Consider the following 21,511-nt stretch of genomic DNA (forward strand, 5'->3'; position numbering starts at 1 on the left):
CCCCCCATCAACCCCCAGCTTTCTCAACTTCCCTTAGGCCGGCATTCCCCAGTCTCCCCCTTCTACCTAATCCAGCTTCATGCGGGATATTTCAACCCAACGCGCTTGTTTTCTTAATGAAGGCATCATTCAATGACAGCTTCGCGTTGGGGGGAGCTTGGACCTTGGGTGAGACTAACGTGCATCGAACGGGCCGGTTACGAAGAGATCTTGTGGCGTTCGAGTCAGTCTAGCTCTTGACAATTTCGTATGATGCCTTGTAACCGAGAAACCTAAAACCTGAGATCCATGCGCAGTCACGTCAAAAAAACAACTCAATTGAGAGACCCAACAACCTTATCGTCGCATTGGGAGACGAATCATTCCATCTTGACTTCTCCAACGTGAACCTGCTTGACCAATTACACCGTGAGCCACGACACACATTCACAGAAACACCAAGGCCAGAAGAGACAAGCATCACCAGCCTTGTTCCGCTAAATCAGGTTGATAACGCCGATGCCGGTCGATAGCGCGGTCTTGGTGCGAAAGTAAAGGCCCGAATACTGCAAAGCCTCGCTAACCCGAGTGAGCCCAGTTGGAGAGGAGTAGAGGAGCATCCCACGCTGTTCTGACTCTCTCACGCATCCAGACCTATCATCACAGACCCGGGAGATCGACTTCTTGGCAGTCACTAAGCTTATTCAAGAGAGGTCTCGCAACGGGCGTATTGTCGGTCCGATCCCCACCCTTTTCTCCACAACGGCTCCAACGCTTTAGCCCGTTATTGCTAAGCCGCAGCTCGTTCAAGTTAACCCTCTCCCTTGGCGTTGGGGACGATTGATGTGAGTGGTTCAAGAGCGAGATAGCTTGTTTTATGGTTCTTCCCCAGACTGGTCTGGATTCGCAACCACACGGCTTAGGCGATGCCGCGGGATGAGGAATTTTCGCACAGCTTGGGGTCATGGAGAAGTGGAGCGTCACCCATTTCACGCGCGGAGTAGTGTTTCCCACCTCCACATCTCCAAGTTTTTCTTGCGTCTGGGGTGATTTTGTGTTGGGGAAGTGGGACAGGTAGCTTGAGTTTATCGCGCCGACACTGGGGACTCCGCAGGCTAAGCTCGAGCCTGGAGCGAAAAAAAAAAGAAGCTACTCTACTGGAGACAGAGCTAAAGCTGTTGGTGTGGAGGACAAGTCCGTGGGCGAGGAGATTTGTATAAAGAAGACCATCAACCACCGCGAATATCTTCATTCTCATCATCACTCTCATCTTCTCTCATCTGATAGACAAGAACATCTCTCTTCTTCTCTAATCAACACCCATATTCCATTCACAATGGCAGGCGGTGCTATCCCCACAGCGGCTCCCCAGCTCGCAGGCGGCTACCTAACTGGTCGCGCCCTCATCTACCCCCTCGCCCTCGTCATCTCCCTCTTCTTCCTCTGGGGTTTCTCCTACGGTCTTCTCGATGTCCTCAACAAGCATTTCCAAACCGTCCTCGGCATCACAAAGCTCGAGTCCACTGGCCTGCAGGTCATGTACTTTGGCGGCGGCTACCTCCTCTTCTCTCCCATTGCCGCCGAGGTCCTCAAGCGCCGCGGTTACAAGCTCACCATCCTGATGGGTCTCACTCTCTACTCTCTCGGTGCTGTTCTGTTCTGGCCCGTTGCCAAGTCTGCTGATAGCAACGCCAACGGTCGCGCTGTCTTTGGTGGTTTCTGCGCTTGCACTCTCGTCATCGCTTGTGGTCTCGCTACTCTCGAAACTGCCGCCAACTCTTACGCTGTCGTCATCGGCGCTCCTGAGTCTGCCTCCGCTCGTCTCCAATTCTGCCAGTCCTGGAACGGTGTCGCTTCCTTCATCGGTCCCCTCATCGCCTCCAAGTTCTTCTTCTCCGGCGACAACCAGAACAACCTCACCAACGTCCAGTATGTCTACCTCGCTGTCGCCTGTGCTGGCGCCGCCGTCGGTGTCCTCTTCTTCTTCGCCAAGCTTCCCGAGGTCAGCGAGGCTGTTCTTGAGGATGACCAGGCTGGCCACATCGTTCAGGGCTCCATCTGGAAGCAGTGGAACATGTGGTTCGCCTTTGGTGCTCAGTTCTGCTACGTCGGTGCCCAGGTCACCATTGCTACCTTCTTCATCAACTACGCCCACGAGAACGGTGACATCACCACTGCCAAGGGTAGCAACATGCTGAGCTATGCTCTCATCACCTTCACTGTCGGTCGATTCGTCGCTACCGGCCTTGCTGTCGTCTTCAGCTCCGAGTTCATCATGGTTGTCTACTCTTGCTGTGCCATCGCTCTTACTGCCTACGTCAGTGCTGCTCCCCGCGGTATTGCCAGTGTCGGTATCCTCATTGCCGTCTTCTTCTTCATGGCTCCCATGTACCCCACCATCTTCGCCATGGGTACCCGAAACCTCGGCCACCACACTCGACGTGCTGCTGGTATCCTTGTCATGGGTGTATCAGGAGGTGCCGTGTTCCCCCCTGTGCAGGGGGCCATAGCTGATGCCAAGGGCACTCGTATCTCCTACATTGTCCCTACTATCGGCTTCGTTTACGTCCTCGGCTACGTCGCTGTCAACTGGGTTCGCGGCGGAATCACCTTCCTGGCCCCCAAGGCTGAGGAGTCTACTGTCGATGAGATCACCTACGATAACGAGAAGAACGATGTCATTGTTGAGCAGCGCGAGAAGAAGAACCACGATATGGCTTAATTGGAATAAAAGGGATGAATATATAGAAGCGTTCTAGACGGGCGTTCAATGATAGATGCCGGGCGTATAGATACACTACGAGAATCAGAATTTAATGTTTTATGATGATCAATTACTCAGAAGACTTCAATTGAATGTGAACAATGTGCAATGCTTTGACCGAATTGTCTGCGAGTCTGGTGAAGCTTCGTGATGTTTGGACTCGTGCATTAGTCATGAGCGCGGGGACCGGGTCGCAACATGACTCGAGCCCCACAAAGGTGGAGAAAGGATGCCACTTCAGCTAATCACCCCAAGCGTATGGTGAATGTCGAGATAACTTCAAGACCCAAGTGGCATATGACTTGATGGCTTGTTCGCTGTATAAGTGTACTTGTCTATGGCTAGACCTGATTCAATTGGAAGTGGCTGCTGAAGTGAAGTCTACTCGGTACGATCACCAAGCGAGGATGACCATGAAGAGCATTCGTACGCCGTTGATAGGTAAGAGTCAAGACGTGACACTCAGGTTGCAGACATCATGACAACGACGCGCACCCAGGCTGAAACTCCAATTAGTGCTTGGAACATCCCTCCATGTAAATATTTTGTTCTCAGGACTGCCCCATCACCAGTCTCTGATGTATGCGAGCATCCAACCCGCCCTAAGTGATGAAGAGTTTAGACGATATGAGGATATCTTAGGATAGTTTATGATGACTTTATGATAAGTTTAAGACAGCATTTGACCAGTTCAACTTTTATTCCTTATCCATACTAGTGCTTGGGTCCAATCTCTTGTTCAGAGACCGAGATTCTGTACAAAGTCCAGTTCCAGGGCGATTGATAGGTGATGAGACCTCACCAGTGCCTCCAAAGAAACCCCGACTCCGCCATATCCTCGAGAATACTACTGGCTCTGACCTTTGCCTGCCGCTGATAGTAAATGATGAAGCTCTGGAACTCCCGCGCGCCTTGAAGTACCCGTTCTGGATGGAGCTGCCTGACTCGACTGAGAACTCAGACAACGAGATCCTGGCAACGGATGGTGAGGAGCAGGAGGAGATATTGTGTAGTTCATGGGCGGAGATATCTAACTCAAATGAAGACTCAGCCAGCGAGGTACTGGCGTGATTAAATGGTAGAGATAGGGAGATAAACTGAACTTGAGAGATTGCAAGACTGGTTCAGCTTGGTAGCAGGTGCAAATGTAAAAATGGTGAGGTGGCTGAGAATGTAAATCAGTAAGTGTAAAATGGCGAGAATAAATGATAATACATGCCGTGGACACGCCAAGAAATGGATATCAGACTTCTGCTTTTTTTGATGTGGAACAAAACCTAAGTTTAGGATAGGGGCGCCGAAAACCTGGATTTTTTTTTTGGCGAACTTTACCACGACCAGCGCCAGCTTTGGAATACAATTCTACCACCAATACAGCTTCAAGATGAATGAAAATAATATGGTTGGAAATCCTATATTTTACTATATCTACTTATTTCATGTCCGCCCGTAAATTATCTCTGGATTTGTCGTTGAGATGCGATGCAATATTCCCCCTACAGGTAAAGTCTGGCAATGTCGCGATAGCCTCATTTCTTAGATTTGGTGCCACTACACTCTCGGTGAAGGGAAAAAAGTAGCACTACTAGAAAGCCTGTCTTTTATTGTATCTATTCATCTTATGTCCGCCCGTAGATTGGATCTGGATCATGCGCTGAGGTGTGATGAACTTTAGACTCTTGTTTCTGCAGCCCCACCAATGTCGTGATAGCTTCATTTAATGGGCTCAAGTCTCAGTGGATGATGATAAATTTTTTTCATGTGCATTCTCAACACTTGCTGACTATGTAAAGAATAACTACAAGCTCAACTCCAGTCTTGAGCATACCTCAATTAGCAACTTATTCTTATGCTCGCTGACCTTTACCTGAGCTCTCAGTCTGACAGCACCCTAGTTAGTAGCTCCCAGCGCAACTACCCCAATTGCCGGCTTAGTTACCTCTCAACTCAACTCTTGAACCTCAGCACAACTACATCCAAGTTGTCAGCCCAAGTCTGTTTCCATGCTGCTCTGCTCTCAGCCTAGCCACATGTTAAATCCCAGCAAAGCTTTATCTCAAGTCCGGGCTGTGCTCTCAGGTCATCTATGTACTAAAGCCAGCTCAATTTTGTCCCGCACGCTGTAGCCTCATACCTATATAGTAGATCCAACTGAATTTCGTTCAACCACCCAACGTAGCTTGGCTCACCATTCATCTCCTAATACCAACTTGACTTTCAGAAATATTACTTAGCTCCAGGATATGAAGAACACAATCGAGTCAAGACAGGCTCACGACAGCCAAGATTCCTAAAATACCATGAACTATAGTCACGTATAGAACATTTATACAAAGAACTCTGCAGTGACATGAATCATGAGTATTTATGAAAGTGGCTAGTGAAGGCTCACCCTCTTTGACCAAGATTGACGTCCTCTTACATTGAAATGATTGTATGATGTGCAGGAGAAAGATCTAACAATTTGGTATTACTAGTCGAATCGCTTGACAACACTGGGAAGAAGGCGATTTTGTCGATAGCCTGACACAACTATTAGTTCTGGGTTTTACTGCTTAAGTAGATGGTTGACTGACTTCTGCAAGAGTTTCGTGTGAAACAAAGCAGACCACGCAAGCGACGAATTTCCGCATAGATCTCTGCTATGTGGCTAGCTGAAGTCGGCTTTATTTAGCAGCAATTAGTTAGTCATTATGGTATAATGTCTAAGTTATTGTCCAGATGTGTTGTCTGCAGTCAGGACTTGTGGCTATGAGCTTAAACAAGCAGATAGAACTTAGTTAGTGGCTAGCTGAAGCATTAGCGCCTAGCTGCATACGCTAGGGGCTTACTATCGATACGGTAAGCATCACCTGCGCTATAGTGTGATATAGATGAGGCGTCTATATCACGCGCCTCGCACGTCTATATCACATTTTCTAGGTGTGACATTGAGAGTCTTGCTCTGCTCGTGATTGTTTCTCTGGATTGAGCTAGAGGTCCCATCATGAGCTGAACTCAAGGCGCCCAATATTGCTGCTCCCCTGAGAAGCCTGCTTCCGAGCTATGCGTGCGTCGTGTATTGAGATGATCATATCTGGCGGAAGATAGTTTTGATAATGTGTCTATCGATCCATTGTGATATTGCTTCTAAGTCAGAGCCTCGTGTAGGGTGGCCAAAGTTGTCCAAACGATGACCACTTGGTTATGTCTGATTTCAATTGCGTAGCAAACCTCAGCTATTTATTACGCTCATTGTTGTTCCAATGACAAGCACTTTCTGGCTTGCCGAGAATAGTGTTTGCAAATGTGGTAGACTATGTACTAGATCCGTTGGAGCATGCATTGGTGATCAAAATGGAAAGACTCGACATCTAGGTTTTATATGCCGAATTGCATGACCAACTTCATAACAAGACTGTTCATCATTGCTTGAGAGCTGGGCCTTTCGGCAGGAAGCTTGCTTCATTTCGCTTGGATAAGCTTAGAATATCTTGGAGTCATTCCCTCGCTTCCGAAAGAACTGTTCAGGGTTGTCCTCAGGTCTATGCTAACAATGTTGTGATGGATTGTGATAAAAAAGCCTGGGCTACATTCACAGGCTTGGTCTGTCTCGGGAATGTGCCCTTCCGGCTGTTGATGTTTCTTTAGAGCATACCATGCAACCGATTATGGGCTCATGTTCTATGCAAGTCTTAGGATGTGATGAACTATCTGACCTTCTCGGGGTAAATAGCCCCTTGATCGTGGCTAGCTGTGATGCCACTTTCGGCCTTCTTACGGAAGGTGATTGCCTCACATTCAAGTGTACGTCGTCTAAATTCCCCCATGTTTCCCCCCATGACCCAGTGAAGAAGTGATAGAGGCGAGGGAGGCAATGCGGCTCTCAGATCCCTTGTCTTGACAATAGCTATCCCGCTTCTAAGACGTGATGGCCTTTCTGATTTTGGTGGCCCTGATTACGAGATGTGATATTGATTTGCCTCAGCCGTTTGAACTAGCGGGATTTTGTGTAACTGAGCTGAATACTGTCCGGACTTGTTGTACTCGAAGTGGCGAGTACCTGCACTATTTTCAGTACATCAGTATCTCGATGCAGCAACTGGCTTACTTCGTGCTACGTGCCAAGAGAGTGGCAGTGTTTCTACACGAGTTTCGTATTGGCATGTTAAATCTTCCATACAAACAGGGCTGCATGGTGGCGAGCTGAATTGACCTGTTTGGAGCGCTCAATATACTCGGTCCTAAATAGGCACTCTTTAACGAGGAGACAAGGGTCAGCAGTGGTGATTGTGGCTGGCTGAAGGACCTGGTGTGCTGTTGACATGCAAATACAGGCTGCCGTCCGGGTGCTTTCGGAACGGGCAAGCATATGTGACAACCCCCGTGGCGCATGTCTCAGTTCACCACGACCGATGGATTTCCTGGATGCTCCTCCACAACTTTGTGCGCTCGCTGCTTATTGTCTTGAATGTTGGTCTATCCCTTTATTGCCTGTTCAGCCGGGCGCTTACGACGACTGCTAGATTATTTTCCCAACGATGATGAACCAAACCATACCTCAGCGATGCACTCTGAAGAGTTTACCGCATCCAGAAAGGTGTTGAGACAAATCATGGGGTAGATTGCCTATGAGTGGACCTGACCTGAAAGGGCTTGCGCGCGGAACAGGCTCCGGCAACCGCTTGATAGAGTGAGGTAGTTGTACCTGCCAGCCACTGAATTTGTTGGCCGTTAGCCAGCTCGGCGACAAGCACACGCGGATCAAGGTAGCGAAAGCTGAACTCCGTGATCAAAATTAGAGAATGCATAGATGAGACCTGCAAGCGAGGTGCGTTAGCTATAAAGCCGGGGACTCATTTCGCTCTGTAATTTTCGAACTGCATCGACATTCTTCTTTTCACATCATCAACGCGATTCCTTCCCCCATTCACATTCTTACCCGTTTCAATCTTCTGCTTTCGTCACAGACCACTTAGAATAATGGCAGAAGTAGTTATGCAAGACTCGACATGGAAAATCGCCATCGATTACGTCAACCAGAATAAAAGCACCAGTACAAGTGAAGCCGTCTCCAACGGCGTCTGGAACGAGATTCTTCGAAGAAACTTCCCATTTCCAAAATTCATCATCGCCCCGGAACAAAGACAGACCACAAGAAAGCGCCCTGATCTCACAATATTCTTCGTGGATAAAACCAAGAAAGAGTGGCATCCCGTCTTCACTTTCGAAGGCAAAGCTCCTTACCATATCAGTAAGGACTCCACAATCCAAGGTGGGATTGCCCAAGCCGCTGGTTACGTCCCAAGCCTATCATGGTCCAACCACGAAGAGAAACACAAGAATGAGAAATCTACGCATGGGATGTTTGCTTGCGGCAAGAGCTTCATGATCCTAAAATATGACGTCGACAATAAAACAGTATCCCGAGTCGTTCCCCAAAAGGAAGAGGAGACAAGTGATGATCTCGAGACGTGTTCGTCTCTCGATCAAGACGCAAAGGGGTTTGATGCCTTCTGCAAACGCATTGCAGACTCGTTCCACTGAGCTGCATCGCGGTCTATCAAGGCAGTCTTTATGTCAAAGTTTCATTGCCTGCAATTCACCAGAAGCTGAGTGGGTTTCCATGAAGGGTCCCAGCCAGGATGTGTCTTATATAAGTAGTTCACTGGGAGGAAACCACCGAATCATTCAACATGGTTAGGGACAGAAGATAGGATTACGTGGAGGAGTTTCTTGTCAATCGTGGTTGCCTTCTGTTTGTCATCTAGTAAATTGAGTGTCCCCGCCTATGTTCGTTTTTGCGCGATGTTGTTCACAAGTACCCGGGCACTCATGGTTATTACATAGCAGTCCAGCCCAAGTTTGATGGTACTGAGCGCTACGCTTAGTACTGCTGTATAGGCTGTATAGCCCCCACTAACAGAGTAAGCTCTTAGCTACAAGTCTTAACTGCAAATAACACATCTAGCTCACAACTTGGATATTATACCACCTAACATTTCCTCAACCTATGAGCTTGGCTAGAAGTCTTACCCATAGCGTTTAAAATGGCAGCGAATTGCTAAGAACTACTTTAGCACTATTGATATAGGCGTAGTGCGATAACTGCTCATATTGTAGAATCTTGAGTTTGAATTGCATATGTGACTATATTATCTTACTTGATATAAAGATTTCTATCTTTAAGTCTCATGCTGTTTTTGACTACTGTACTGCATTAGCTAGACAGGTCTGCTGAGGCTTGCACCTTCTTTGCCACACTCTTTGCAACGATATCCTTCAGCCTCAACTGGCACTTTATCCCGTGGACCAGTGCAGGGACAGTACCCAAAGGATGGAGCTTGAACACAGTAGTACAAGAGCTCCTTCAAGAACTCGGGACACTCAATGAGTAACTCGTCAAGCGCACCGCGGATATCGGATTGTCTACCCGCATCGCGTAGCTTGTTCCTTGCAAACTCCAATGCCGGGTCCCGCAGACCTCTTGAGCTATCGGGAGTCAAGGTGTATACGAAGGGTATGGAATTAAGAAACTCGTCGAGTTCTAGGCTCTCATCCAAGGACCATGAGTATTTTCGAGCGGAAAGATCTCTGAGCCCTTTGATGTCGTATTCATCCCCCAGGGCATACATTATCGCGTGTGTCGAGACAGCCCCGGAATTTGATGTAGTATCTGTTTCGTCGATCTCGTTCATGTCGATAGAATAGTCGCCCGTATATAGGTAGTCGACCATGAGTTGTACCATATCAGGCTGATGTGAAGTTAAATCATATGTTCCAGAGAATGCTTCCTAGAAGTCTATCAGAACACCTATTGGGGTCGTATGGTGAATCAAATTTCTGTACCTTGAACTGACCAGCGCACGCTGCACGAAAGACCGGAGACTGGCTGCAAATGATGATTTTGTGAACCTCAATATTTCTCCCATTGCACGCAAAAGTAAAGTCTGTGAATTCGCCGGATTCGCGGGCTCTATTGATTCCGTCAACTATGATCTCAAACCTCAGGGCAGGTGATCGTACTGCACTATACGTGCTCTGGTATCTTCAAAATCCATGATGGCGAAGTATAAGCGAGATTTAAAACGAAACTCAGATGACAACAGAAGAAGAGAGAAGGGGAAAGTGGCCATCACTGCAATTTTGGCGGCTCATTACTTTTAATGCCAAACAATGACGAGGTGTCTGATTCATGCGTGGCCTCATGATCCCGAATTCGTGGAATTCAAGGCTGGATCTGGTTAGTTATCAGATCTAGCGTTGCATCTTGGCGCCACTGGCAACAAGGTTTGCAACCATGACATCTGTCACAGCCACCAGCCACACCGATGGTATGTCTACTCTTCAAAAAGTTGCTTTGAAGGTGAGATACCTGGTAGTTGAGTGGCAAAATTCGACCGGTTCTCTATAGAGACACGATGGCTTGTTTTCCACCCTTGTGGAAGAGGCGCATGATGTAATTGTACAAGTAGAAGCATTTACTGTCAGTCAAGGCTGTACAACTCTTCTGAGGTTCTCGGGTTCTGGTAATTCTGCCTGGAGTAAAGAGACATGCTAAAATAGGCAGTGGCTAGGGAATATAGACCTCTTCCATGTCTTCATCATCAGTATCATTGTTCTGCTGCCGCTCCCGCTCTCGAGCCTCCAGCTCCTCCAAGATACGGCAGTTATGACACAAATCGATAGACACTTCCTCTACATCAACCTCAACTCCGCGGCACGGCTCTTCCGTGTTGTCATCAATCTGGGTTAAAGGGCCGCGTCCACGCCGACCGCATGGCGTGATAGGTTCATAGCTACCAATGCTGGTGCTCCCGCATTTGGCGCAGACTTCGACAGTCTTGGTCTGGTAGCACATAGTTTGATGCTCTGCTACAGGTTAGCAGGCAGACGCAGGAGGGAAAGAGACACATACTGGGCTTGGGAAGTAAGCGCTGGGAGATTATGGACTGAAGTTCGCAGAGTTTAACCAGAATCCCAAGTCTGAGAACAATTAAAAGTAGAAGATGGAATAACTGCGCAGGATTGATATATGCGCAAGACACTCAATGTAGCATACTTAGATCGAAAGTGACGGAATGCCCTTCTGAAGGCTACCCAATGCGATGAAAACACGCAATATTGTTTCAAGCCCTTTGCATAAACAGGTTGAAAGTGTCGGTCATTCTCCGCGAAAAGGTGCAGCTGCACCAAATATTGAATGTGGCGTTTGCATCCTTCGCCCGGCCAGATAGACAGCCTGATAGGACAATGTGACATGTCTCTTACAGTGCAGGATACTCCTCATCCTTGCAACCCACAGGATCTTGCTCACGTCACACTAGTGTGCAATATTAGGTCACATTATGCACCGAAGGAGGACTGTGACCCACGATTTCTTCAAATCTGAAAGGCTACAGAGTTCGTGTGTGTGTAAGATAGGACTGCATTGGATGCAGAGCATTGGGGGCCAGTCCACCTTGGTATTTACCATTGTAACGACTGTATCAGTGTGAAATCTGACCTATGCTTCTATAACTGCTCTGTGATGCGTTATGCTGACGACTTCTTCTCAGCACTCATGCTTTTTCTTTTTCTTCTTAGTGTAACACCTGTTGTCATCTTTATGTTCTGAGAATATACACAGCAGAGTTTCAGTGTCCTCAAGGAAAGAAAACATCAGACTTCAATACAGAGCGTCAAAATAAACTTAGCAAAGGTTATCATAAGTCTATACTAGCTTACCCTGAACTTGTACTAAACTTATGCTACTTAAGATAAGGTCCCGAGATTTCTTTCCTCCCCTCGAGTGTCAGGCAAAACTGGACAAAAGTGTCTTCTTATAACAATCAGCAAGACGTGAAATAGAGACAAGGAATAATTATTTGTCCGGTTTGTCATAAAGTTTTAACAGCACCAGCTTAAATTACTAATGCCCCGGCGCAGCTTTGACATGTCGGACTGTTCACTAATCAACAAACTACCGATGCGTTCTCCGCCAGAAAACCCGAAATGACCGCATTTTCCGTCGCAATGCCCGCAGACTCCGCATTGTAATTGAGTTTCGGCAAGTCTCCCTACGCCCGCAAGCGTCTTGAGAGTCAAGCAACAGTTTGTAATATTACTAAAGCCTCCGAGGAGAGAAGGGAATGGTTATCTATCGCTGAATGATGACCAACCACCAGATTGCGCAGGAGGTTTATAAAGAGACAATGTTATTGAGATTCTAGCCATAGCTCCATAATACACATTGCAATTAATACCTACAGCATACGCAATCCACTGAACCACAAACGTTGTTTGCACTGAACCTAATAACACCACTCTGCGAATACCCCATAATGTCCAACAAGCCGACAGCTCTAATTACTGGGTTCGCTCCACTACGATTGACATTGCATGCAGATCGAGACTTACTGACATGCTTGTAGCTGCTCCGAAGGCGGAGCCGGTCACGCCCTCGCTCTAGAATTCGCAGCCAAAGGCTATCGAGTCTTTGCGACAGCTCGATCCACTAAGTCCCTTACAGGTCTTCAAGAAAAGGGCATCGAGCTTCTGACACTTGACGTGACTAAGCCGGAGAGTATATCTGCTCTCAAGGATGAGATCATAAAGCGAACGGGAGGAAAGTTGGATATTCTGTTTAACAATGCTGGAATGAGTAAGTCCACTGTGTTGATTGGTGGTGAGAATGATGACTGACTCTTGCAGTGTACGAGGCCCCCGCCATTGAAGCCGACAGAGATCAAGTTCAGAACATGTTCAACACCAACGTTTTTGGTCTCTTCGACATGGTCCAGGCCTTCACTCCACTCCTTCTCGCATCTGTCGCCGACTCAAAAACACCACCCATCATCATCAACACAGCCTCGGTCCTTGCGCGTTTGCCTTACTACTTCTCCGCCCAGTACAACGCTACTAAAGCAGCAGTAGCCTCTTACTCTGACACTCTACGTCTTGAACTCGCCCCCCTAGGCATCAAGGTCATCACTCTGTACATGGGAGTAGTCGCTACAAATCTCCTATCGCCTGACAAGAAGATCCTTTCCCCTGACAGTATCTACATTGATACCGAGGAAGGTCTTCACGAGAGATCGCGACTTCATCTCAAGAATGGTACCAAGCCCGAGGAGTTCGCACGGGCGGTTGTGAAGGATGTTTTGAAGCACAAGACGGCTTTGAGCAAGGGTGAGTATATTTGGCGGGGAGCGAATGCGTATGTTATTTGGCTTCTCAATGCCATTGGATGGAGAAAGATCTTTGATGGGATCTCTGAAGGAGGCGTTGGTCTTACCAAGGATGTGAAGAAGGCAATTTATAAGAAGGGCCAGGGCAGTCTGCCAAAGTCTAGTTAGATACCGGTCGCGATTAGAGGTGATTCTTAACTTATAATAATAATATTTCATTTACTGTTCCTATTCTGAAGAGCTGGCACTGAAGAAGAACCATATCTGGCAATCACATCGAGCCAAGAAGAGGACAAGGATAATCATGGAACATCGTCAGGGATCCCTTATGAGTAGAGGTTTACATCTCGTTAGAAGGTTTGCAGCCCTCAGGGAGCAAGAGAACATCCGTCCATATGAGGTGTCAAGCTAAGCTCAGCAAAAGATATGCTAAACTTATGCCAAACTGATACCAAGTTATATAAGTCTTTGTATTATTTATAATTCAAGTTCTGAGTTTCCCTTCCTAAGATAGCTGCTTGTAATAATACTAAAGTAAAACGACAATCTCAAGTCGAACAATAATGGATTCGCAAGTACAATCTAAGTGACCAGACTAGACTCTAATACTTCTAAAGATATCCGCAACCTTTCCAAGCAGCTTCCGTAGCATAGCAGGCGTCATCATAGCATGATCAGGAATGACGCGACGTCTTTCATCCAACTCGTTCCCAAGAACGCAAACCTGTCTAGGCGACAACAACCCGACTTCCTTGCCCTCTGCTCCCCTCCCAACACCCAGAACACGCTCAATATTTTCAATCAGACTCACCGACACCTCACAGAAGATCATACCCTGTGTACAAGGTCTCTCAAGAGGTCGACCGCAGACTATAAGGCCCGGAACGGGCTCGATCGGATCGACGGCAATTCGCTCCACTCGTGTAGCAATGTTATCGAGAATAAGTTCGTAGATGGTGATGAGCTGGATGAAGATACTAGTGATCATCAGGGAGATTGGGGCAGGCAATGGTTCTGATGCAACGGTAGGTTGAGGAAGGGCGACGTCAAAGAGATTCTTTGAGTGTTGCCGTAGATCTGAGGACAAATGGCATGGACAGATTAACTCCATCGGTTGTGAGTCACGTAACAGTTCAGGGCAGTATCGGATATTGTAGAGCTTCGTTAAGATAAACAGGTACTCTTGAGCCACTGTAATGATGTACTCTGCCAAGGTGATGTTGTCGATGAATAACGGGCCGTGTTGGTAGATCATGAGGTCAAAGTTGAGCGACGTCTTGGTCTTCTTCATTGCTTCGAGACGCATATGCAGGCCGAGATTGATGGTGGATAGGTCGGACATGAACTCCCCAGGGTCTATCTTTCGTGGGTGATGTGTTGTAAGGCAGTTGGTCAAAGGGAAGAAGGTCTCGTATGTGATGGAGTTCGGAGACGTGCCGATTGGGTATACGTTCGTGATGGCGTCGAGCTCAGTGTATAATGGAGTATTTGTGTATTCGAGATCACCGCCTGTATTCCATGACGTGGTCGACTGGTCGAAGATGTCTGTGAAGCCCATGCCCCACGATGCTGCCATTCCATCCTGTATCGCTGTGGCAGACACTTGAGGAGGGGATTGTTTGGGCGATAGCAAGCCCGTCCAGTCAAACGGACTCCAATCATCAACGAAAGCAGTATTTTGCGCTACAGCATTAGGAGAGACTGGTTTACCAACAGGCAATGGCTGCGCAGTCGGCGGTGAGCCTTTCCCAGCTTGTTTTCGTCGCGGCCTCCCTGGGACCTTTTGCTGTCCTATCTCGCACTTGACTCCCAGCATCGAACATCTTGCACATTTCTCATCGGTCGGTCGTATCCGCTGACATCGCGACTTGCTCTTCCTACAGACGTCACACGAAAATCGTCTCTGAGAAGGATGCGGTGCTGCGGCGCCCATTGTGAACACGGTGCGGAGCTTTGTCTGCAAGCAGTAGTAAAAATTGGATTGAATTGGCTGTCGGATCGAAGGACAGAAACAAAGTCCGTTGCGAGCACCACCTCTATATACAAAACCCTCCGCGGACGGTTTCACACCACAACGCAAGCTAAACCCGTTGGGGGGAACAGGTGATTAGTATACTCTCCGACTCGGACAGCGTTTACTAACAGTTCCGCTCGAGGAGAACTGCCGTGCTCGCATTGGCCTGCCGATCGCTTCGGACTCGCTTGTGTGGCCGCAAGAGGTTTAGCTCTGGGACATGCCATGAGGGAGACGGCCGGACTCCTCGCTCCTGATATGAATGGCGTTTCCGCAGGGTTTTTTCTTTTTCGATTGCTGAGAAATTGTTCTAGTCTCCGTATCTGACTCCGGAGGGTTTTTGGAGGTTTAGTCGGTTAAGTTAATGACGCTTTGATCGTGAAGAAATAGAGTTGTTAGCTTGTGTAAATGAAGACGTTTCTGTCGCTGTTATATCACGCTCACTTTTCGTTCCATTACGTTCTCTATCACTCAATTGATTTGTATCGCTCTCTAATTACTACTTTTCCATTTTTCTTAATTATAGACTGTCAAAATGAGCATCAGCTCATCCACCACTGAGGATGGCTCCATCACAGCCACTGAACAACCTCCCCCAGGTCTAGTCGACAAACCTCCCCTCGAAAAGACCAACACAACAACACAATGGCATCTCGCACCCGAGCTCCAAGCCATGCGCGACGCCGATGAAGAAATTGGACAAAAGCCCCGCAAACTCGGCGTCACCTGGCAAAACCTTACCGTCAAAGGCATAGGCGCCGACGCCGCTTTCAACGAAAACGTCCTGTCCCAACTCTACCCTTTTCACAAGAGCGCTAAAGACGCTCCCATGAAGACTATCATTGATAACTCTTCCGGGTGTGTCAAGCCTGGTGAAATGTTGCTTGTCCTCGGACGCCCCGGGAGCGGATGCACCACCCTCCTCAGCGTCCTAGCAAACAACCGTCTCGGATACGAAGAAGTCACCGGCGACGTTCACTACGGCAACATGACCGCCTCCGAAGCAAAAGCCTACCGCGGCCAAATCATAATGAACACCGAAGACGAGATCTTCTTCCCCAGCCTCACAGTCGAAGCAACCGTCGACTTCGCCGCGCGCATGAAAGTCCCCTTCCACTTACCCCCCGGCATAAAGACCCGCGAAGAATACGCCCAGTTCTACAAAGACTTCCTCCTCCGCTCCGTCAACATATCCCACACGAAACATACAAAAGTCGGCGACGCTTTTATCCGCGGTGTGTCTGGCGGTGAGCGCAAACGCGTGTCTATCGTCGAGTGTCTTACCACGCGGGCTAGTGTGTTCTGCTGGGATAACTCTACGCGCGGTCTTGATGCGAGTACTGCGCTTGAGTGGGTGCGTGCTATACGCGCCATGACGGATATTCTGGGGTTGACTACTATTGTCACGCTGTATCAGGCTGGTAATGGGATTTACGAGCATTTTGATAAGGTCCTTGTTCTTGATGAGGGGAAACAGATCTTTTATGGTCCTCAGAAAGATGCTGTTCCCTTCATGGAAGATCTTGGCTTCGTCAGGGACTCGGGCTCGAATCGTGGAGATTTTCTCACTGGTGTCACTGTTTCCACCGAGAGGCGTATTGCGGAGGGGTATGAGAATACCTTCCCCCGCGACGCAGATGGTGTACGCGCTGCATACGACAGATCAGCCATCAAAGCTCGTATGATCGAGGAGTGTCAAGCCTACCCCATCAGCACCGAAGCAGCTGAGAACACAGCAATCTTCAAGGAGATGGTCGCCCGCGAGAAGCAACGCTACGTCACCGCCTCATCACCCGTCACGGCCAACCTCGCCCAGCAGATCAAAGCTGCTGTTACTCGGCAGTACCAGATCATGTGGGGTGACAAGTCAACTCTCTTCATGAAGCAGGGCGCGACTCTCATCCAGGCTTTTCTGGGCGGATCGCTGTTCTACAATGCACCTGATAACTCTGCTGGCTTGTTTCTCAAGGGCGGTGCGTTGTTCTTCTCAATTCTGTACAATTCACTTTTGGCGTTGTCAGAAGTGACTGATTCGTTCACTGGACGACCTATCCTTGCGAAACATCGGTCTTTTGCACTCTATGACCCTGCAGCTTTTTGCATTGCGCAAGTCGTCGCTGATCTGCCCATTTTGGCTTTCCAGGTCACTCAGTTCGGTCTTGTTCTCTACTTCCTCGTCGGTCTCAAGACTACTGCTGCTGCGTTCTTCACATATCTCGTCAACAACTACGTTACCGCCTTGGCAATGACGGCTTTCTTCCGCTTCATCGGCGCTGCATTCCCAACCTTTGACGCCGCTACCAAAGTCTCTGGTCTTTCTGTCGTTGCGTTGTTTGTTTACATGGGATACATGATCATCAAGCCCGAGATGCATCCCTGGTTGTCGTGGATCTTCTGGATCAATCCCATGGCCTACGGCTTCGAGGCTCTTCTCGGGAACGAGTTCCACGATCAAGAGATTCCCTGCGTTGGCCCTTACCTCGTTCCCAACGGCCCTGGATATGTCGGAGGTCCTGGTGGACAAGCCTGTGCTGGTGTTGGTGGTGCTGAACCCGGAGCTGCATTCGTCACGGGCGACGCTTACCTCTCCAACATGTCGTTCAGCCACAGCCATATCTGGCGCAACTTTGGCATCAACTGCGCATGGTGGGTCTTCTACGTCGGTCTCACCATCTTCTTCACTTCGCGATGGAAGCAAGTCGGAGAGGGAAGTCGAAGCCTTCTCATTCCTCGGGAACAGCAGCACAAGTCCAAGCATCTCCTCCCCTCCAAGGACAGCGAAACACCATCGGAAAAGACCCGTGCCGACAATGGAGCTGGAGCTTCTGATGGCGAGGTTGACCCGAATCTCATGCGCAATAAGAGTATCTTTACCTGGAAGAACTTGACGTATACCGTCAAGACCTCCGATGGTGACCGAGTGCTTCTTGATAACGTCCAAGGCTACGTTAAACCCGGTATGCTTGGTGCATTGATGGGCTCTTCAGGTGCCGGTAAAACAACCCTTCTTGATGTTCTCGCCCAGCGCAAAACCGAAGGAACAATCCACGGATCAGTCCTAGTCGATGGCCGACCTATTCCCGTGTCCTTCCAACGATCAGCTGGGTATGTCGAGCAACTCGATATCCACGAGCCTCTCGCAACTGTCCGTGAAGCCCTCGAATTCTCTGCCCTCTTACGCCAATCTCGCGATGTACCCACCGAAGAGAAGTTGCGCTACGTCGATACCATCGTTGATCTCCTTGAGCTGAATGACCTCGAACATACACTCGTTGGTCGTCCCGGTAACGGCTTGTCAATTGAACAGCGAAAGCGTCTCACCATCGCTGTTGAGCTGGTCGCAAAGCCTAGTATTCTCATTTTTCTTGATGAACCGACATCTGGACTCGATGGGCAAGCTGCTTACAACACGGTGCGCTTCCTTCGTAAGCTCTCAGCTGCCGGACAGGCTATCCTGGTGACGATCCATCAACCTTCTGCACAGTTATTTGCGCAGTTCGACACGCTGTTGCTGCTTACCAAAGGTGGCAAGACTGTGTATTTCGGCGATATCGGTGACAACGCAGCTACTATCAAGGATTATTTCGGCCGTCATGGCGCTCCTTGTCCACCCGAGGCTAATCCCGCTGAACATATGATCGACGTTGTATCCGGCGAAGATGGCCCATACAAGGACACAGACTGGAACCAAGTTTGGCTGCAGTCGCCGGAACATGACCAACTCAGCAAGGACCTAGACCACATGATCGAAGTAGCAGCATCCCAACCCTCCAGCACCACCGACGACGGCAACGAATTCGCTGCTTCAATGTGGACGCAAGTCAAGCTCGTAACGCACCGAATGAACATCTCCCTCTTCCGCAACACAGAGTACGTCGACAACAAAATCGCCATGCACATCCTCCTCCCGCTCCTCAACGGTTTCACCTTCTGGCAGATCGGCGATAGCTTGACGGACCTGCAGCAGAACCTATTCACCGTGTTCAACTTTATCTTCATCGCGCCGGGTATTATCGCGCAGCTGCAGCCGCTGTTTATCGATCGCAGAGATATCTATGAGGCGAGGGAGAAGAAGAGCAAGATGTATCACTGGGCGCCGTTCGTCACGGGCTTGATTGTGTCTGAGTTGCCGTATCTGCTGGTTTGTGCCGTGTTATATTTCGTTTGCTGGTATTTCACTGCTGGGCTACCGACTGGTGCTGAACATGCCGGTAGTGTCTTCTTTGTCGCGGTAAGTTCTTCTTTCTCTCCTGTATCTTGAGTACTGAAGCTAACATGTCTACAGCTCATGTATGAAGGCTTGTATACTGGCATCGGCCAGGCGATCGCTGCATACACTCCCAACGCCGTCTTTGCATCGCTTGTTAATCCTCTGGTCATCACCACTCTCGTCTCTTTCTGCGGTGTTATGATTCCTTACAGCCAGATTGTAGAATTCTGGCGATACTGGTAAGTGGAAGACACTCCCATGACATCCCGACATCACCATCTGACTTGAACCACAGGATGTACTACATCGATCCCTTCAACTACCTCATGAGTTCGCTCCTCGTGTTCACAACCTGGGACAAGCCCGTTCACTGCAAACCCCACGAACTCGCCGTCTTCGACCCTCCATCAAACACCACCTGCGGAGACTACCTCTCCGACTATCAGAACGGTATGGGCGTCGCCACCAACCTCCTCAACCCGGATGCATTCGCCGATTGTCAAGTCTGTCAATACACCTCGGGGGCGGATTACCTCCGAACATTGAACCTCAAGGAAGAATACTACGGCTGGAGAAACGCTGGTATTGTTGTCGCGTTTGTGATTGGTTTCTATGGGCTTGTGTATGTCATGATGAAGCTCAGAACCAAGGCTACCAAGAAGGCTGAGTCTTAGAGCGGATGGATTAGAAAGGGATGGAAGGATTATATTAGAATGGTTAGAACGGTGTACCCTGTTACTTCTCTTCTTTGTCTTTTTGCTTGACGACCTTTGGTCGCGGTAGTTTTAGTTTTAGATTGTTTATTAATTGTTTCGGGTCAATCGCACTACTCTCTTCGTTATGAATTTGTCAACCGTATTTCAGTTCTGCCAGCTCTGTAACTGCACTGCAACTTGCTTAGCGAGCTGAGCGTCGGGGGCAGGTTCAACACCTGAGCTGCATCCACTATATTTTGCGCTAACCCAGCTTCTCGCAGTGGATAAACCCTCTGTGCAATGGCGAAATTACAGGCGCTTCAGGGGGCAAGAAAACACCGATCATTGACATTAGGGCGTTAAAATAAACTTAGCAAAGAGTCCCCTAAGCTTAGGCTAGATTGTCTAAATATCATCACCGCTTAGGGTCAAGGTCCGAGTCTTCTTTCCTTCCCTACAAGCGGTACTATTGTGGGTATCGGAAAGGCTGGTAATCGAGCAATGAGAGATGGTGTTTCCAATGACATGGTAATTGAGTGAAATAACGACATCACTGGTGCATCCACTGGCGCTGGCGGCAAGATTGTTACTGTTGGTGGGGACGATACTCACATCTACAATATTTACAGCAGGTATTTGAGGCAAATTCGTTCATGACCGCCTTTAGAGGCTGTAGTCGCTCGGGGTGAGTAAACGCCCTGGTTTGATACTCCACCTCAGCGTGTCTAAAGTCAGGGCGGAGTAGGGCCTCAAGTATAGCTGTAAACGGCACTGCAAGCAACAAGTATATGTAAGAAACAATGCACGCATTCAGTTAGCTGGCCCTTAAGGGACCTGGCGAGGCGAATCCTTTTCCAATGGCTCTAGATAGACCTTTTCCCAGAGACAGCTAGAGAGACTGACTGATTGATTGACTGGACGGTGTCGGGGGTAGCTTTAAAAATTATCATAATCGCTTACCCTAAATACGCCCATCTGCCACCAAGCCGATTCTCGTAGTTTTTATTACCCCAGGGGTTGGTTCACTGACTGGTTCACTGATTGGTTTACCGGTTGTTACCCGGGGGTTCATTTACTGACTGGCTTACTCTGTACTGATTGGTTTTTTAACTGTTACCCTGGGGTCAGCTTACTGATTGGTTTACTGATTGACTGATTGGCTGGTCTAAGGGGTGGTTTCAAAAACATCAGAATCGTTAACGCCCATCTGCTATCAAATCAATTGTTGCGTTCTTTGTTACCCCGGGGGTTGGTTTGCTGATTGGCTCACTGATCAGTTCACTGATTGGTAGAACAGTTCGTTTGCTGATTGGTTGAACTGTTAGTTGAATGATTGGTTGACTGAGGGGTGTGCCTTTCGTCGCGGTGTTCCATTAGACGTGACTTAATGGTCCGCCAACACCTTCACGTTGTAAGCAAAGAGGCAACGGATCTAAACTCTTCTTATCAAGCCACATTGTGGAAGAACTGTTGGTACCAGGATGGAAATATACTTCATTATTGGCTGGTGTGCATTATCCTTGTCTGTTGCTATTTTGATCGGACACGGGCGGGATCAGGCTGTCATATCAGAAGAAAAAATAAATAAACCCCTTCTCTCCTTTTCATTCTTTTCATCTACTGGTATATGCTGTGGACAATTGATTCTATTGATTAGTGGCCCATTGCCACGTCACCAGCCCTCTAGAGCGCCGTTGGTAA

The 21,511-nt window shown here is 48.5% G+C and overlaps 7 protein-coding genes across 7 annotated transcripts; 4 read left to right on the forward strand and 3 right to left on the reverse strand.

The window, feature by feature from the left end:
• Positions 1-1,315: 1,315 nt before the first annotated feature.
• FTJAE_3363 (major facilitator superfamily transporter) lies at positions 1,316-2,701 on the forward strand (the record flags this gene model as incomplete). The annotated part of the gene is made up of 1 exon (XM_037349652.1): positions 1,316-2,701. The coding sequence occupies one exon, from the start codon at positions 1,316-1,318 to the stop codon at positions 2,699-2,701; it is 1,386 nt and encodes a 461-aa protein (XP_037209496.1).
• A 5,004-nt stretch (positions 2,702-7,705) lies between these two features.
• FTJAE_3364 (uncharacterized protein) lies at positions 7,706-8,269 on the forward strand (the record flags this gene model as incomplete). Its single annotated transcript, XM_037349653.1, has 1 exon — positions 7,706-8,269. One exon carries the CDS (start codon positions 7,706-7,708, stop codon positions 8,267-8,269), a length of 564 nt encoding a protein of 187 aa, XP_037209497.1.
• A 677-nt stretch (positions 8,270-8,946) lies between these two features.
• FTJAE_3365 (kelch 21) lies at positions 8,947-9,783 on the reverse strand (the record flags this gene model as incomplete). Its single annotated transcript, XM_037349654.1, has 3 exons — positions 8,947-9,516; positions 9,572-9,698; positions 9,749-9,783. The coding sequence occupies 3 exons, from the start codon at positions 9,781-9,783 to the stop codon at positions 8,947-8,949; spliced, it is 732 nt and encodes a 243-aa protein (XP_037209498.1).
• Positions 9,784-10,295: 512 nt separating this feature from the next.
• FTJAE_3366 (uncharacterized protein) lies at positions 10,296-10,583 on the reverse strand (the record flags this gene model as incomplete). The annotated part of the gene is made up of 1 exon (XM_037349655.1): positions 10,296-10,583. The coding sequence occupies one exon, from the start codon at positions 10,581-10,583 to the stop codon at positions 10,296-10,298; it is 288 nt and encodes a 95-aa protein (XP_037209499.1).
• Positions 10,584-12,045: 1,462 nt separating this feature from the next.
• Positions 12,046-13,059, forward strand: FTJAE_3367 (1-acyldihydroxyacetone-phosphate reductase; the record flags this gene model as incomplete). The annotated part of the gene is made up of 3 exons (XM_037349656.1): positions 12,046-12,077; positions 12,136-12,365; positions 12,416-13,059. The coding sequence occupies 3 exons, from the start codon at positions 12,046-12,048 to the stop codon at positions 13,057-13,059; spliced, it is 906 nt and encodes a 301-aa protein (XP_037209500.1).
• A 427-nt stretch (positions 13,060-13,486) lies between these two features.
• On the reverse strand, positions 13,487-14,824 carry FTJAE_3368 (uncharacterized protein; the record flags this gene model as incomplete). The annotated part of the gene is made up of 1 exon (XM_037349657.1): positions 13,487-14,824. The coding sequence occupies one exon, from the start codon at positions 14,822-14,824 to the stop codon at positions 13,487-13,489; it is 1,338 nt and encodes a 445-aa protein (XP_037209501.1).
• Positions 14,825-15,440: 616 nt separating this feature from the next.
• On the forward strand, positions 15,441-19,789 carry FTJAE_3369 (ATPase; the record flags this gene model as incomplete). The annotated part of the gene is made up of 3 exons (XM_037349658.1): positions 15,441-19,136; positions 19,191-19,354; positions 19,411-19,789. 3 exons carry the CDS (start codon positions 15,441-15,443, stop codon positions 19,787-19,789), a joined length of 4,239 nt encoding a protein of 1,412 aa, XP_037209502.1.
• Positions 19,790-21,511: the final 1,722 nt, after the last annotated feature.

Source organism: Fusarium tjaetaba (genome assembly GCF_013396195.1).
Source record: "Fusarium tjaetaba strain NRRL 66243 chromosome Unknown NRRL66243_c0000064, whole genome shotgun sequence".
NCBI lineage: Eukaryota > Fungi > Ascomycota > Sordariomycetes > Hypocreales > Nectriaceae > Fusarium > Fusarium tjaetaba.